A 16,799-nucleotide genomic window follows, 5' to 3' on the forward strand; every position below is an offset into this window, starting at 1 on the left:
ATTTCAATCATTAAATCTAATAAACTAAGCGTTTCAAATTCGTCAGTACTTCTTGAAAACTATCCCTAAAAGTGTTATCCACAGGGGCAAGCGTTATTAATTGGAGTTCATAATGAAAGAAACTTACTTCATACGCTGTAGGGACGTTCAGTCGTTCACCTTATCTGTTATCGTTATTGAACTGGCTGTAGTGTTTGTTTAAACTGGGTTGCTCAGTAATCGAATTTGTTATTTGTCAAAATCCATATAATTTGTAAATACTATATGGACTAGGGACTGTAATTACTGATTTGACATACCAATATCAATATACTACTATTTCTTTGACTTGATTGGCAGTATATTCACATTTGCAGATTCTTTGGCTGTATTGGTAGTGCCCAAGTCTATACATCTATCTATTTATTGTGCTGAATGGAACTAACCTGGGTCCGTCTAAAGAGTCTGTGCTACTAGACCACTCAGGCACTGAACATGAGGTAAACTTTTGTTATTTTGATGAGAAAATTGCCAGGTAATTACCACTCTTGTGTATGACAGTGAAAAGAATGTATGTCAAGCTTCGGCTTCTGTCATGATATATGACGAGCAGTTGAAGAAATGGAAACCTGCTGGCACTTCACAGGGTATCGCACGTGTCTGTATTTACAAACGAGAAGGGGGTCCGCCGTCATTTAGAGTGGTCGGACGCAAAGAAAGTGACCACGAGGTGAAGATCTTTGTGTGATATTGTACGCCTATTTGTTGCATGTTGTCAGCACACGACTGACCCCCCCCCCCGATGTACACATAAATCTGGACATGATACCCCTGTAGTTGCTTCAAAAGTCAATGTGAAGCTCGTATTAGTGTTTATGCAGATAACTCATGAGTGTGTGAACTGTGAGACATGGGCTTATCATGAATCACATATTCTTTGCTTGGTCAAGTGATGCAAACTGACAGTTTAGACCAAGTCCTAGAAAGATATTTGATGAATATCATAGCCAAGTAGGCTTTCTGATATATATATTCAAGCTGTGCGACCGCCGAACAGGCTGTGTGGGATGTCGAAGCTGACTTTGGGGGGTAGCTCACCCTAAAAAGGCTCTAAAGGACATGTGATCTTGCTGATAACGATAATTTTCTTATCCTTTTGAAGGTGGTGATTAACTGCAGTATCACGAGAAATTTGAAATACAACAAAGCCACCATGACCTTCCACCAATGGAGGGATGCACGCATGGTATATGGTCTGAATTTTCGAAGCCCCGATGACGCGAATACTTTTGCTCAAGGGATGGAAAATGCCATCGGAGAACTGTCGTCTGGTAATTTTTTCACGTTCTGTTGCTAATGACTGTGTAAACTAGCATATCCAGGGTAGTACCACATCAATTGGTTAGAGTCTCATGTATCGGTATTTGTTAACATGAAGCCTTGTAAGTTGTCAACCATTTCATCACTGGCCTGTTATTGTCAATGTCACACACCCCACCCCAAATCCTAACCCATTCCCCAGTACCTGTCCGGGTGCGGTACGTTTAGATAGGATGCTCATGCTCACTGTCCAGTTCATCCATTTTTGTTAGCAGTGAGGCTTCTACTGCTACGCGCTATGATTCAACTGCCTTTGCAGTTTTCAAATCAAACGTGATAACTTTGATTCTGTCCAAGTGTCCACTGTTTACACATTGCACATATTATTATTCATGCATTTATGTCTTTTCAACATACAACAAGGGTGTTAGTCAAGATACTAGATGTGTCAATGTGTCTTTGTTTGGCTTCTGACATTTAGCCCAATTCTTATGTACACATCTGTGTCTATTATTCTGCCATAGAAGTTAGCGTTTGCCAGTTTGATATGGTATGCTATTGTTTTTTTTTTCTCATTTGGACATGAATTTTATTGTAAATATTCATCTTTTGTTGGATCACCGTCTAAAAATCGACCAATGTTTCATTACGAATAAAAGATAGCAGGGTACCTGAATTTGCTACATGCCTATCTATGATACAACTCTCTTCATTTCTTGGTGTTTGTTTTATATAAACAGTTTCATTTTGACAGTATTTTGACCATGTAGGCCTGATAGTGTAATATTAGTTCTGCTCACCATCGTTAGCCGACTGAAAACAGTATCACTTTCATTACTCATTTGGGGCATTTATCGCTCTGTAATATCAAATACCTGCGGTGTGAACTCTTACTGCATCCAGAAGGCTGAAGTCACAGAAGAGCGGTCTATTTTCAAAAGCACGAGAGTCCTAGAATTATTTGATCAAAGAAAAATGATAGCCATCAGTGTCTCTCTATATATAACTTGCCTGTGATTTACGCTCTAACTAGTCACTGCATGCATTCTAAATGATTCATTCAGTGTATTGCTGTGCCATGAGCAATGTCCTGTGTTATTAGCCATGAAGGTGTGTGCTTCGGTTGGACTTGATGGACCAAAGCGATTTTGTTGTGTACTAGATTGAAAGTTTACACAATATTCCACAGCCTTTTTTACCGTCGGCCTGGTGGCCAGGGACAGGCGAAATTGAATCACGGTCGATCTTTCTTGAATAATTGCGTCAATAATAACCAGACTCACTAGCACCGTTAACCAGTTGTACGGTATAATGAAAACATAAAATAAACTTGTAGAGCCTTATCGGTCTAACCACGATCAGAGTTCAAAATTGCATATGAATCCAGCTCACTATTCTTTCCGAGGTGGTAAAGGCTATTCAACTGCTTGGACTCTAAGAACTATCAATTTAAAAATGTCTCTGATCGTGTGGTTGCACAATTGGTACCGGTGTCATAACTTCATGAGGCAAACTAATTGCTGCCTGATGAGCTCTGTTGTTCCGATTCGATGTGCGAATAACTTATTCGAAAATTCCGATTCAATTCAGAGTCGACAATGATTTGAATTGATTTTGTAATGTCCATCGTTACCTGTGACAGAATTTAGCTTTACCGAGGAATATTTTACAGTTTTGTCGTAGGGTGATGTTCAACTTGTTCCTAAACTTGACAATCATCACCTACTTTGTATGCTTAGTACTGTTTAATTTGTACTTCTCGAAGCGTCATTTTTAAGCCCTACGGGGTTATTGCTCAAACTGGCTTTTAGTATGTTTTAATAGCGCTAAGGCACAAAGCTACATGTAAATTGATATGAGTGTAGTCTTGCACAGTAGCATGTATTTGTTAGCACAACTATCTTCCTGTGTCCTTTGAATCATTTCCATTGGTCATAGCCAATTTCCCTGTGGACTTGTTACGTTCTGGTAGGGTATGGGTCATGCTTTCACAATACTTGCGTTTGGTAGAGGAGTATGTTGTACATTTTGTGTTTACCTATTCAATCGACACTCTGAAGAAGAAGAACACTCGTCATTAATGGTAGTATAGGCCTATTCACTACAGGCCCACAGGTCTACTTCCAACATAAAACTCTGGTGACCAAGTACTCGTTTGCAGTCAAGCCGGCTTATCTGCATATATGATTCCACACCCTTTCCCGCACTAGCGAATATTGATATAAGTGGGTGGAATTATATCAATCAAGTTATGAGTCATGATGGTAGAGCCCTTGTCGCAATATTGCTATATTCCTGCCTTGTTTGAAAGGTTATAGCACGGGCAAGTTCATGTCGTATTGCTAACTTACTTTCAATCTTTCAATTGCTTCCTCATCTGTGGTGTATGCCAAATTTCTCCTTATGTATGTATGTAGCAGAAATGATGCGTCATACGTGCAAAGGATTTTAGCAGGAGCTCCTAAAATGATTTGTTAACAAATATTCACTTTGTGGAGTATGTATATAGGAATTCTAATTAGAGCCCTGTTGATATCAGAAATTTGCACCAATATTTATATCGCCTAAAGTTGCAACAGTTTTAGATCAAGTCAATATTTTTGTTGGTCTCAAAATGTGACATTCTTCAACTAGAGCTTCTAATTTTTGGCAGTGTTTTGAAAACAACAAGGTTGTCATTGCCCATCAACATTGATGAAAAACTAAGGACAGACAAACACACAAACCGCAAAATTAGTATAATGATAACTACATTCAGGTCGTCACTTTTGCCCTGTCCCAATCACGGCCTCACTGCCGCAAATAAGGGCAAATCCGAAACATCACTACAGCATGGAAACCCTTCGTATAAACTGCATTTTTCTACAGTGAAACACCATTTGAGTAAAAAAACTTGTAGTCTACTTCCATGTGTAATTCTAGTTTGAGAAACACAACCTTTCAGTGTACAGCTATCAATATAGTTAGTTGACGATCAACTAACCGCTGGTTTTTTGAGTACCGGTAGTTCTAGTTCCTAGCTGCTGAATTTTAAAAAGTGAGTACGGTACCTGGGGTTCTTGTTCTGCTTGAGGACTTTGAAAAGTGAGTAGGCTAGTTCTAGTTCTAGTTACGCATTTTGAAAATCCAAGAGTTTGTACAATTCTGACTTACGACCCTGTCATTTGGAACAATAGTAGAATGGATGACTTCATTGGACAGGTCCAATGTTCCCTCTAATTTTTGACGAGTCTGCGCACACGCACCAACTCACTGCGCAAACCCTTGGACAATAGTGCGTAACTACTAAATAAAAGGTCATCACATCCCATTTTTTGTGCGCAACGTAGATTTTCAGAGCGCAGAGACCGTGTCAGCACTGCGCATTTGCGTACGTGCGCATCTTAGAGGGAACCTTGGACAGGTCTATAAATATCGGGAAAACTGATCACGGTACTTTTACACCAAACCACAGGAGTGTTTCAAAATTTCTGTGACCATGACTTCATTAAGAGATAATTTAATGAAACTTTGATCCCGCCACCCTGTGTTTGGCCAGCGACGTCGCTCGAACAAACTTCCAAGACCGTATGTTCTTTTTTCGCAGATGACGGATCTTCCATGCAAGCCGAACAGGAAGCGAGGAGGTACAAACTGTAGCAGGCACTCGCGTCCTCGAAAATTTCATCGACGGCTTTGTTGTTTTCGCAGGCGAGAGCAGCAACGGCTCGAAGAAGAACGGATAGAACGCGAGAGGCGCGAACGGGAAAGGCAGGAGGCCGAGCGCCGCGAGCGTGAACGGCAGGAAGCCGAGCGTCGCGCAAGAGCGGCCTCGTCGGCGTCGAGCGGAGGCGGCGGAGGTAAGGGTCTGGTGGATCTGGCGTGCTTTCTTGTCAACGGTGAGAAGTGCACGTGGCTATCGCTGATCAGTGCTACACGTGAATATTCCAAAATTTATGCTGTTTCGTGTGATCACCTTGTTTTCCATGAAGCTTAACAAATGCATGTTTGTATGGATTGCAGGTTGGGGTATCGTGGGGTCAGGGTTAGGTTGTGTTATGCTGCCGTAACCAGGGATGCGAAAGGAGCTTTATCGCCCAAATTTTTCGTAAATTATGGCACTGAATAGCCCTGCCCTGTCCCATGTACCCATGACGAAATGTGAATTTGGGATCGCGTGCGTCTCGCCATATAGTTTACACTGTACTGTTGAGGAAAAAAACACTGTGCTCAACGTCTAAATCAGAACTGTTAAGCATGACAACCTATACTTGGCTGGATTAAAAGTTTCACCTGACGTCTCGGATTAATACCTGTGCAAAATCTTATCAAATACTTGGCACCCCACCCAATTGTATTTCTGGCTACGTCCGTGTTGTGGTATCTTATGATTAGTGTTGGGGGTAAGATAAATGCTAAGATACCCTCACCCCAACCCTCAGCCCTGAATAAATTATAATAGCGTCGATCTCTGACGTGCGTATGTTGAGTTTCGCGGAGAATGCAGTCGATGATCATGCGAAACACCATAGATAATGACATGTTCACGAGGAATCCTGATCAGTCATTGTCATGTCGTGGATACGAAAGTGCACTACACCCGAGTCCTCAAACAACATGTTGTACCAGGCGCTCAACTACAAAAATTTATTTCAGTTCCACCTCCTCCCCCTGCCCCGGCGGCACCTCCCCCGCCCCCGGCTCCCCCAGCGCCACCAGCTGCTCCTGCACCGCCACCGGCTTCAAGTGGTGGTGGCGGCGGTGGCGGAGGAGCCATGGATATGGCTTCTGCGTTGGCTGCTGTGAAATTGAAGAAAGCCGAGGTATGTGTTAGTGTAGATAACTGACATAGGCCATTGATGCGAAACCAGACATGGAGAACTAGATAATTGACGCCAACTAGATGAAACTTTATTGGAGGGGTGCACCTTTCAAAGTTGTAGCTCTGACTCGTGCACCCCTGTTATATATCGGTGTTCATACTGCTTAATATATGTGTAAAAGGTCGTCACTTTCATTTGGCTGCTAAATATTGGTCCATTACAGAGGATGGTTACTGAAATTAGGTTGACACAATCACAAGTTTCACCCAGAGAATATAAACAACTGATTTCAAATGCAATGTTTCTCCTGCACCCCTTTTTACTGGAGTACCCCATGCAGATTTTTATGCGCCATGGGGTGCACCGTGCACACCGGTCGGTCGGATAACACTGGTCTAATAAGACTCATTTAGAGCAAAATGTCGTTAATCTAATTTGCAATCTGATTTGTGAAACGTTTCTATGTTCTCATTTTAATTCTAATCTAATTTCTGCTTCGCCCGAAAGGGCTACGGGTTAACTGTGCACCAGGGTTGTCCAAAATTTGGAAAATCTTAAAAAGTCTCCGTGATTGTGTCTCATTCTATAGATTATAGATAAAAAACAACAATTAGCCTGCAAGGAGCTTACAGAAATGCCGTTAAAGATTTCGGTCAAAGCGTTTGAAAGTAGCTGCTCAAGAATGGGCGTGCCACCGACCATAGAACGGCGAGAAGACGAGTAATCAAACAACCACGGCTATTGATTGGCTAATCGGCTATGCTTCAATGATCACGGCTGCAGCAGCTTGCTGATTAGGTGTTCAAGAAGTCTGTTAACGGCGTGGATTCTGAGTGCGCATTGTTAGTATTTTGGCAGGTGATGATTTCAGATTATTTCAGGACATGTTGAGTTACGAAATACATGTTGAACAAACAACACCTGCTTCGCAAAACCTTTAACTGCATGACTGCTTTATTGTGAAGGAAGCGCCTATAGCCTACATGCCGTGTTTTTTACGAGGAAAAGCAAATGTGCTTATGCAAGTGGTGAACGAATTCCCCGTTCAAGAAGGGATCCTTCGTCAGTGAATACAAATATAAAGCTTGACTAATTTGTTTGATCTTATTGGACCCAAGTTGTAGTATATAGTTTAAGTTTTGAAGGTTCTAGGGATCGACTGAATCGGCCGGTTATGCTTGGCAGTTATACTTACAGCAAATTGAATTCACTTATAAGAGTTGTCAAAGTCCTTACTGATGCTGCAGAAAAGAGGTGTGAGGTAAGCACAGGCTATGCTGGATATGATATCCAAACTATGCTGGATACTATATGCAGCATAGTCTGTGCTTTTCTTCTCACCTCTTTTCAGCGGGATCAATAAGGACTTTGAGATACCATATCCAGCATAGCCTGGACGAGTGTGGGTACATTACCGCCTATTTTCTGCGTTTTCATTAATGACTTAAACAACGCCTACAAGTGCATTCAATTTGCTGTAAGCATCTGATAAGTGCCAAGCATAACCGGCTGATTCCGCCAATCCCTGGAGCATTCAAAACGTCACCTATATACTACAGCTTCAGCCCAATAAGATCACACAAAGTATAGTGTCATTGTTAAGCTATATATATTTGTATTCACTGATGATGGATGCGTGCTGAAACGGTGAATTCGCTCAACACTTGCATAAGCGCATTTGCTTTATCTCGATGAAAACACGGCATGTAGGCTTCAGCCGTTATCTTCACAATAAAGAAGTCATGCTGTAAAAGCTTCTGTGAAGCAGGTGTTGTTTGTTCATCATGTATTTCGTAACTCAACATGTCCTGAATCAATTTTAAATCACCACCTGCCAAAATACCAACAATGCGCACTCAGAATCCCCGCCGGTAGCAGACTTCTTGAACACCTAATCAGCAAGCTGCTGCTGGCGTGGTCATTGAAGCATAGACGATTAGCCAATCAAGAGCCGTTGTTGTTTGATTACTAGTCTTCTCGCCGTTCTATGATCGGCGGCACGCCCATTCTTACGCAGCTGCTTTCAAACGCTTTGACCGAAATCTTAACGGCATTTCTGTAAGCTTCTTTCAGGCTAATTGTTGTTTTTTATCAATAATCTATGGAATGAGACACAATCACGGATACTTTTTAAGATTTTCCAAATTTTGGACAACCCTACTGTGCACTGCGAAACGAGCCAAGCTTAGTGTACACTGTACAGACATTTGACGTTCTCATGCTTGTTTGAGTTATGTTGTATTTTTCTCTTGTTAGGAATTGGATTTCAATTTCCAAATTGTCGCGAACTCAGTAATCCTAATTCTAATCTAGTAGCTGAAGATTTTCCGGTTGCCCAACTCGATTTCCGTTGGCTTCCCAACAGACTTGTGCAGACTACTGGATTTTCAAAAAGCGCAACTAGGACTGGAACTAAAACTACTCAATTTTTAAAACTCTCGACTATAACTAGAACTACCCGATTTTTAAAATCCTCAACTAGAACTAGAACTAAAACTAGTCAATTTTCAATTTCCGCAACTAGAACTAGAACTACTGCTCAATTTTCAAAATCAGCCACTAGAACTACTCAAAATACCGTTAGTTAGTTGACCATCAACTAACTAAATGGGTAGTCGGTACAAGTCTGCTTGAGTAGTCCTACAGACTACAGCACACATGGTATGCACACATGTGGTAGACTTCTGTTTGTGACTAGGGCTGGGCACAATGATTCGAGTACTCGAATCTGAATCGAGTATCAATTTTGATGGTTCGAGTCGAGTAGTAAAAGACGATTTTTTCGAGTACTGAAATTTTGTGCTTCTGGCCGCTGAAAGTTCATTTATCTACGAGAATTATAGTTTCGATACTAATTTTCACTGTTGGAGCCTTGAAACCTTGATTGGGGGTATCGTAGCATACGAAACATATAGTACAAACCTACGAAGGTTACTGGACGTAGCACATTTCCGAAGTCATGATAATATCACAAATTTGTCACCAAGTGGAATGAAATCGATATGGTCCGAAAAATACCAAAGTATCATTTATGAGATGGATAACAGGCATTATATTCTTTGTGGTGGCATAAACGGTATATATTTGAACTTTGACGCATTACATTCTGTTATGACGTCATAATTGTTGGTACTCGATTACTCGACTCGACTCGAAGCATATTACGTGATTCAGAATCGAATCACTCGATTTTGCCCAGCCCTATTTGTGACGCACTGAAAATTGGGGGTTCTCTGAAGGCATGTAGGTTGGCGTAGGGCAGACCTGGACTATCCTGAAAATCGACATTGTTGCGGCTTCAAGGACGATTTTGCGGGCAGTTAGCTTACATTCAAGACTGGTTTTCATTAATTTTGCTCAAGAGTCGCCTGCTGTAAGTTAACTATATCTGTTTACGAAACGATCAGAAATTGCTATCCCGGTCTGGTTGCCTAATTGCGCACTGCGCAGTCACGTGCTTCGCACCTATCCGTTTCTTAGCTATCTCTAGTCTTACACTGCCATTTCAGCGACAGGAACTTATTGTTATTCTTTCAGCCGGTAGAAGAGAAAGCGTCCGGTGGTGGCGGCGGTGGAGGTGGCGGCGACTTTCTGGGTGAACTTCAGAAGAGGATGTGAGTAGATGACGGCCTTTTCTTTGGCGGTGTCTCGATTCCCGGCAGACGTTTGGCATTGAGCCATGTAACGGTTAACGACTTTTGTTTTCAGGGCCGCAAAAAGAGCTAATAAGGGCCAAGTGAGTGTTCTTTATTTGCCAGAGGTGGTCGTTGACGATGTACCGTACTTAAAATGTTTCCGTATGTCCAAGTTGGTTTTGCCTACTAGTGCTAATACTCGAGTGGTCATGATTTTGCACTACCGTACTTTTATTTCTACTTTGCAGTTTGCAGTTTTTTGAGCAGAACTGGGCCAAGAATACTTGATTACTTGGAAATCGCTGCTTATAATTGAGTAGTAATTTATGCCTTTGAACTACTTCTGTCACAACTTCGTGGTTTATAGTTTTTTAGGCAAAACTAGCCCTAGGATATTTGCTTGCTTGAAAATCGCTACTTCTGCTTCACAGTTTGTTTTTTCTAATCGAAACTAGGCCTAGAATTCTTACTTACTTACTTGGAAAGAGCTGTTTCTACTGGTACTTGAGTAGAAATTTACAACGTTACTCCTACTCATGCTTGAACACCACATTCTTACGGTCCGTGTACTTTGTATTTATTAGGACAGCGCCGCTCCCAAGCCAGCCTCGAATCCTCCGCAGTCTCTGAGAGCCGGTGAGTGTGTTCATCATAATCTCTCGTTGTGACGGTGGTTTGACTTTGACTTGCTTTTTCAATGATCCGAGTGATTGGTCGTTTGTTGCGTCTGAAATTCTTTTTCGGTAAAATCACTTCGCTTGAAGCTTACGCGGTAATAAAAATTGAATATCGCTTTCGAAACTACGGTCTTTGAAGAAAACTATCAAAATTTCCGTGTGGCTCTTTTCGAGACTTGGCTGCACGGTAAGAAGCATATGAACAGAGATTCAAGAAAGGCAATTAGGCATAGTGCGACGCAACCCTGAGAATAACTCCGTTCAAAGCTGATTGCTGGTTACTATTTGGTCTGATAGATAATTGTGCCTTGTGCGTAGCCGTGAAACAATATCAAATATGCTCCTGTCCGGTACCATGAATATGATAAAACAATTCTTTCGATTGTGTAATGACAGGGTTCACGTTTTTCTCATTGCAAAGTGACTTTGAGATTGCGATGCCGCAGTGTTTTTTCTTGTAGAAACATTTGTTCCTCTTCTTGCTGCACCTCTTGGCAGACAATAACAGTGACGCACTATTATTCAAAAGTAGTTGTGTTTTATGTATTCAAGAACCCATATAATTTCTGTAAGATGAATCAGCTATGTGACCATGTCCATGAAACCAATCATGGCATTGCGGATAAACTGGGTGGCTATGCTGGATAAAAATCTTCAATTCGTTTTAAATCAACTCATAAACTAAAAATTCTGCCGTTAATCAGTGTCTGGAATTCAACTGACACTTCTGCATCAAGCAATCGTTTTGCAGAAGAAGAACATCTCAAAGATTTACGAAACGCCCCTTTTTTGAAACGCCGTTTTCATACCATGAGAAGTGCAATCAAAATCTTATATAGATTTGTTCCTTGATGGGTATGTGACCATGTTTTTTTTCTTCGTTTTTTTCTGGAATAAAAAGACGTAACTCGGAGACACTGCTTGGGAAATGACGAAATGCGGGTGTGTTTGTCAACAATTTAACATCGTTTTAGTCGAGTAAATGGATTAACAAATGAAGAGATTTTAGCAACTTATAGCAACTTTATAGAAATTTTCTTGCGTTTCACAAGCCGAAGTAGTTTGGTGACCTTAATTTGGTCATTCCAGATTATCAATCGTGCTTGTTTAGTTGCATGAACCGTAGTTGATTCATGACAGCAAATTTGTGATATGTTATTCCAGAACCATCAAAAAGGCCAGCGTGGCAGAAGTCTACATCGCAGTCTGGATCAGCTACTTTAGGGTAAGCGTGCATTGTCTGTGTTGTATAGTTCCATTGAAGTTACCTTCATCACGCTTGTGCGGGGATCGAAGCTGAAATGCTACATATATAATCAATACCAGGTCACAAAACAGCATCGATAAAAGCCCATCCTCAGGCAAACGCTTTAGCGGTGGCGCGACTGCCAGTTCCAAGTGAGTAAACTGACCACTGGGCCGCTGCACTCTCTCTGTTCGGGAAGGAATTTATTTGCTCTTGCAGTACGGCTCTGCAAATATCTTTCAATTCGTTGAATCCGACGAAGTACTGGTTTTATTTTTTGCATTGTACTCATTTTTGTTTTGTTTTACGGCTGTATTAAGGATCATGGAATTCCCAAGTCCATGATTCTTTGTTTCATTTGTTTAAATCTTAAATGTAATAATAGTTTGCTGGGTACAGTTACAATTGGGGCTGGAAGCGATCATTCGACTCGAATGATTCTGCGCAATTCAATTTTCTGAAACGCCAGAAGAAAATCTCTGTCAATCTAAATCTAAAAAACCAAATCATTGCTTTTTAGAAGCAAGCAATTGCTCGATAATGTAAAGAGTAAACTCATCGTTTCCGTGCAAGGCAGTATTGCATACTTGTTACACTTGATTAACAAAAGACTAATTTCAATCACCAGTCACTTGACACAAGTTTAAGTCCGATATTTGTCTTGGACTGAATCCGTTTTGTCCAGCCCAAGTTACGACATGCGGAATTATGTTATTCCCTTGTATTTCTTGCACGCGAAGCATGCTTTTTGTTGTTGGGGTAGGGCGCGTTTTCGCTTTGATAACAACACAGTCTATTTTTGATGCAGCCGTGTTGGAAGTACAAATTCCCTCAACGGATCTGCCGGTGATCTGGAATCAATGAAACAGGTTTGTCCCAGCGTTACTGTCGTCTGCGACGTACAGTCACTTGATTGTATTTTCTTTGTAGGAAATCTTGACGGAAGTTCGCGCAGAAATCCGTAAAATGAAAGATGAAATAATTTCTGGTGAGTAAATTGACTTAATCTGGTAACGATAAGCTTAGTTATTAGACGCACACGACTCTCTTCACTCCAACAATTGTTTTGATACATTTTGCTGTTATTGGATTTCAAATCTATAGACCCCTCTCAACTCGAGTGTTTTTTCTGTTATGAACTCTATAAGGTGTTTTGTTGTGAATGCGAGTGTTCAAGCGTAGAATGTTTTGTAGCCCAGATGTTGCCAGAGCTCTCTCAGGTCTGTTCTTACTTCTTAGTCACTTAGGGTTTAAGTGGCTCTAGGCAGGTGTACGAGTACACCTACTGTTGTTGTGACAGCAGTTTGTGACGAGGATGTGGTAGCAGCTAGTTCAAAGCAAATGGATTGACATTTTGGATTCATTCTCTCAATCGAGTACAGTCTCTGACAACCGCCTAGCCTTGTCAGATTAGATTAATATGCATAGATTGAGAAAATGCTCAGTTTGTAGTGAAAAAGCGAATGGCGGTTTCGGCGTCTTTGTTAGTATAAGTAGGAAGGCATCAGGAGATCTATCACTAGGTAAACATCAGTTCATTACGTCTTCCGTCGTTTCCGAGCAAAAAGCTCAGATTCAGTTATCAGCATTTACTAAATTTGAACATCTTACGTAGCATTGCGTAGGTGTAGACACAGGTTAGTGCAGCGACGTGATTTAGCACATCCCCATCACTATTCGAAAACTTTAACAAATCAGCCTGGAGCCAAACTTTCAGGAAGTCTCTTGTCTGACTTGATTTCGTATGTGCCATAGAGCTGTCCCAATACACTCTATTTTCTTTAATTTTTCTTTATATTTAGAAATGTCATCTCTGTTGTTCAGACAGTTGCCCCACATCTTGGTTGGGCGCTCTTTACATCTATCGTAAAGGTAGTTCTGGTGGATGTTGACGTGATGAATAGTAGCGATGTAGAATTCAAAGTGATCGGCATACTGTGGATTCCTTTATTCAGCCAGATAATAAGATATAACTCTTCCAGGGTCAGGTCAAGGAGATCACCATTTATTTTCAATTTAGTCAGCTAGTCAGAACAGTTGGATCACATTAGCTTGAACATGTAGATCTCATACTTCAAAATAGCGATCACCGATGCCTTTCTCCGTCGTTGAATGGGATAGGAGCTACCATTTTATCTGGTTCATGGGCGTGATCTTATCTCTTGGTACGACTACAGTTCATAAAGATGAAGAATTAAGGAAGTGATGTGGTAGCGTACGTACACTGGCTTTGAGCATAACCTGAGTGCCGAAGATGCTGTCTCTTTCCTTCTTTTCTATGAATTTGTGAAATGACGTTTTTGTCACTACGTTATTTTGTGTGCTGTGGACGTTAGGCTTACAGGCTAGTTGTGTCTATATTCATGTCTGCTCATGGCTGGGTCTGATTATTATGACGCTTCCAAAGGACTGATTTTGCAAACCGTTGTCATGTTGAATCTCATTTGCTCTACGTAAGACGGTTAACAGCGGTCATGAGTGAAGATTTTGAGAAGACAAGAAACGTCTTTGCTTCGAACTCCGCCCCGTGGCTTGCGACCGCAGCCAGATTGCCGTTATTCTCTTTGTTTCAGCAATTCGTCAAGAGCTCTCGAACCGCTGAGTACAGCAATTTCCTTGCAACTACCGTCTCCGTTAAAGTCGGGATATGGACTCGCCTCCAGTAAAGTTATCATGAAGCATTTAATCGAGCACTATAAACAGCGGAATCCTGAATCATCGAACGCAACTATTGAATCGCGACAGTATTTATCGACTTGACGAAAAGATATATTCAAGAATAGCATTATTACTTGGTGGCATATCGGAGATTTACTCTTGCTGTTATAATGCACTGTATATGTCAGTGGACGTTGTCTTTTTCATGTATTAGTTCTTTTAATGTCCATTCCATTGTTGAAATCGTTGGTTCTTTTCAAGTCGTATGGATAAGATGTGTCTTGAGTTGTACCGCATCCCGCATACCAGGAGATATTACAAAGGTCTGATCGCTAGCGCGTAGTTGAAAGCTGCTGACTAATCCTCATCATCATGGCCTGCATTGATATTTACTAACCGTCATATTGACATATCTCCAGTTTTCCATTTTCAGATCATTTTTTCGTTAGCCGTACACCACCTTTTGCCGTAAATGGGGGAGAATTGATGTGGGTATCGATCGGATCTTTGTCATCTCCCATCGTTTGTTAGGGTTTTCCATAAATGTGGCTGTGCCACTTATAATGTTGATTGTTGGTATGGGATCGCTTGTAGTCTCGAATGAAATTTGTATGCTGTAACATTTTTTGGACATACGCTTGATATAATAAAATTTCTCAATAACAGATATCGCGGTATGACTGGTGTGCAATGTAAATCCTGCCCTGCCGTTAGGTTCTAGATTCACCACCTTCAAGAAGTCTAGAAACCAATAATAGCTTAAGGCTTGGTTGACCGAGTTGTAAAATCAGGGATATCTAGATCTTCAGATAGCTAAATATCTCTGCCTTGAAGTTTGCAGCGTACACGTCTGTAAGTGGCAGCAGATATAAACGGATCAGGGTCGTGTAATATTTGTCCACCAGACACGGACATATACCGCAGGAAGGCCTGGCCATTTACCAATCATCTCACTGGTTTACAGTTGGTGTAAATGTAGCATCAGTGAATATTTATGTCGTACAAACTGATTACGTCTGGTATAGGGTTGCATTATCCGGATAACGGTTAACTTATTAACCGCAGTTTTTTTTTCTATCTGATCATTTCAATAAGTCGTATTATCAGTGGGGCAATTTTTTTACCTAAAAAACGGAAGATTTTGATCAAATTCTGACCTAACGTATGCAAAATAAGTGTTTTCCCACATGATGTTAGAATTGTACTACTTATCATCGTTTCTGGTTGGAACTGTCTGTCCTTGCGAAGTAGTTCGGCCTGGAAAAACTTTTTTGACCCGAAAACTGACATATATTTTCCTGAGAAAACTTGATTTTAACGAAATCTGGCCCTATGAAGAATTCCAGTAGTCACATCGCGTATTATGGTAGAAATAATTAAAATTTGTTGTAGTACAACGAAAGATACTTTCCTACATTCTCGGGTAAAAAGTGCCTGTCCTTATTAAGTAGCTTGCCAATAATAGAGAAAGAACGTCCAACAGGAGCAGTTGTTGGCTGGCAACACCGAAGTTGTGCGTACACTGCTGGTGACACAACGTGTTGCTTCATTCTGACAATGATGACTACATCACAATTTTTCATAATACGCCTCTTGATATAAGAACCATGCAATGCCCACGCAGACTTTCTTCAGTTAGGATATTGCGGTACCATGTCAACCTATTTGTTTTATTTCAGTGGTTCTTAACCTTTTTTCTGGCTGCGCCCCCTTTCGAAAATTACCTGGGTCTGGTGCCCCTCCCCCCCCCCAAAAAAAAAATTAAGGACCTTGGTAAAAACAAGGGGTAAGAGTTCGTACTCCGGTCGTTTTTTTGAGGTTTTTGGAAATAGCTTGAATCGCGCCCGATGACCACTCGACTATTAATGCTATGATGACTGTATGTGCTATAACCGGGATTAAATCAAGGTTGTCATACGGTACAGCCTCGTACCATCTGGTAGATTAACTTTTATATAACGTCCATGTAAGGTTGCGGGCAGTGTTGGGATCAAGTCACTACCTTCGAGTGACGAGTCATTTCGAGTCATTGCGCATTTTGACTCGAGTCAAGTCAAGTCAATCGATTTTCGAAGGTGACTCGAGTCAAGTCAAGTCAAGTCACGAGTCAAGTCAATTCAAGTCAAGTTGCCTTTTCCAAGTATATAAGCATGATTACGTCATTGCATTTTGCTAGCTGTCTGAAATACAGGTTGAGTGGACATTGATTTTCTACCGATGATGAACTAATATAGAGTTTAAGGCGCTGTATCGCTCGCATATAGGCTACGTAGAACTACTAAACTACGTAGGTAATTGCATGCCCTCAGTTTATAGTCACCTTCCAAAATAGAGAATAGAGAAACGAATTGATAGGATGCAATAAATTACCTATTTACAAATTGATATGATACAATTCGAGCCTGCGCCAATTGGCGGGGACTATATGTAAACTATATTCGAATTCAATTTCAATAAAACAAGAGGTTGGTTAAGGTAAGAA

General features: G+C 41.0%; 1 protein-coding gene across 2 annotated transcripts; it reads left to right on the top strand.

Annotated features, from left to right (window-relative positions):
* Positions 1–348: 348 nt before the first annotated feature.
* LOC145439133 (uncharacterized) lies at positions 349–14,984 on the top strand. Of its 2 annotated transcripts, XM_080316612.1 has the most exons (14): positions 349–479; positions 541–709; positions 1,142–1,310; positions 4,886–4,925; positions 4,990–5,138; positions 5,935–6,101; positions 9,639–9,715; positions 9,810–9,837; positions 10,321–10,372; positions 11,578–11,638; positions 11,740–11,811; positions 12,468–12,528; positions 12,590–12,647; positions 14,233–14,984. In XM_080316612.1, the coding sequence occupies exons 1-14, from the start codon at positions 475–477 to the stop codon at positions 14,259–14,261; spliced, it is 1,137 nt and encodes a 378-aa protein (XP_080172738.1). In that variant the 5' UTR covers positions 349–474; the 3' UTR covers positions 14,262–14,984. The 2 variants fall into 2 exon arrangements, with proteins under 2 accessions (XP_080172738.1, XP_080172739.1); XM_080316613.1 differs by lacking the exon at positions 11,740–11,811 and having other exon boundaries at positions 4,990–5,139; positions 5,933–6,101.
* The last annotated feature ends 1,815 nt before the right edge of the window (positions 14,985–16,799 follow it).

The sequence above is a fragment of the Botryllus schlosseri genome, chromosome 5 (assembly GCF_051294905.1).
Source record: "Botryllus schlosseri isolate E-star chromosome 5, Bs_hap1, whole genome shotgun sequence".
Taxonomy (NCBI): domain Eukaryota; kingdom Metazoa; phylum Chordata; class Ascidiacea; order Stolidobranchia; family Styelidae; genus Botryllus; species Botryllus schlosseri.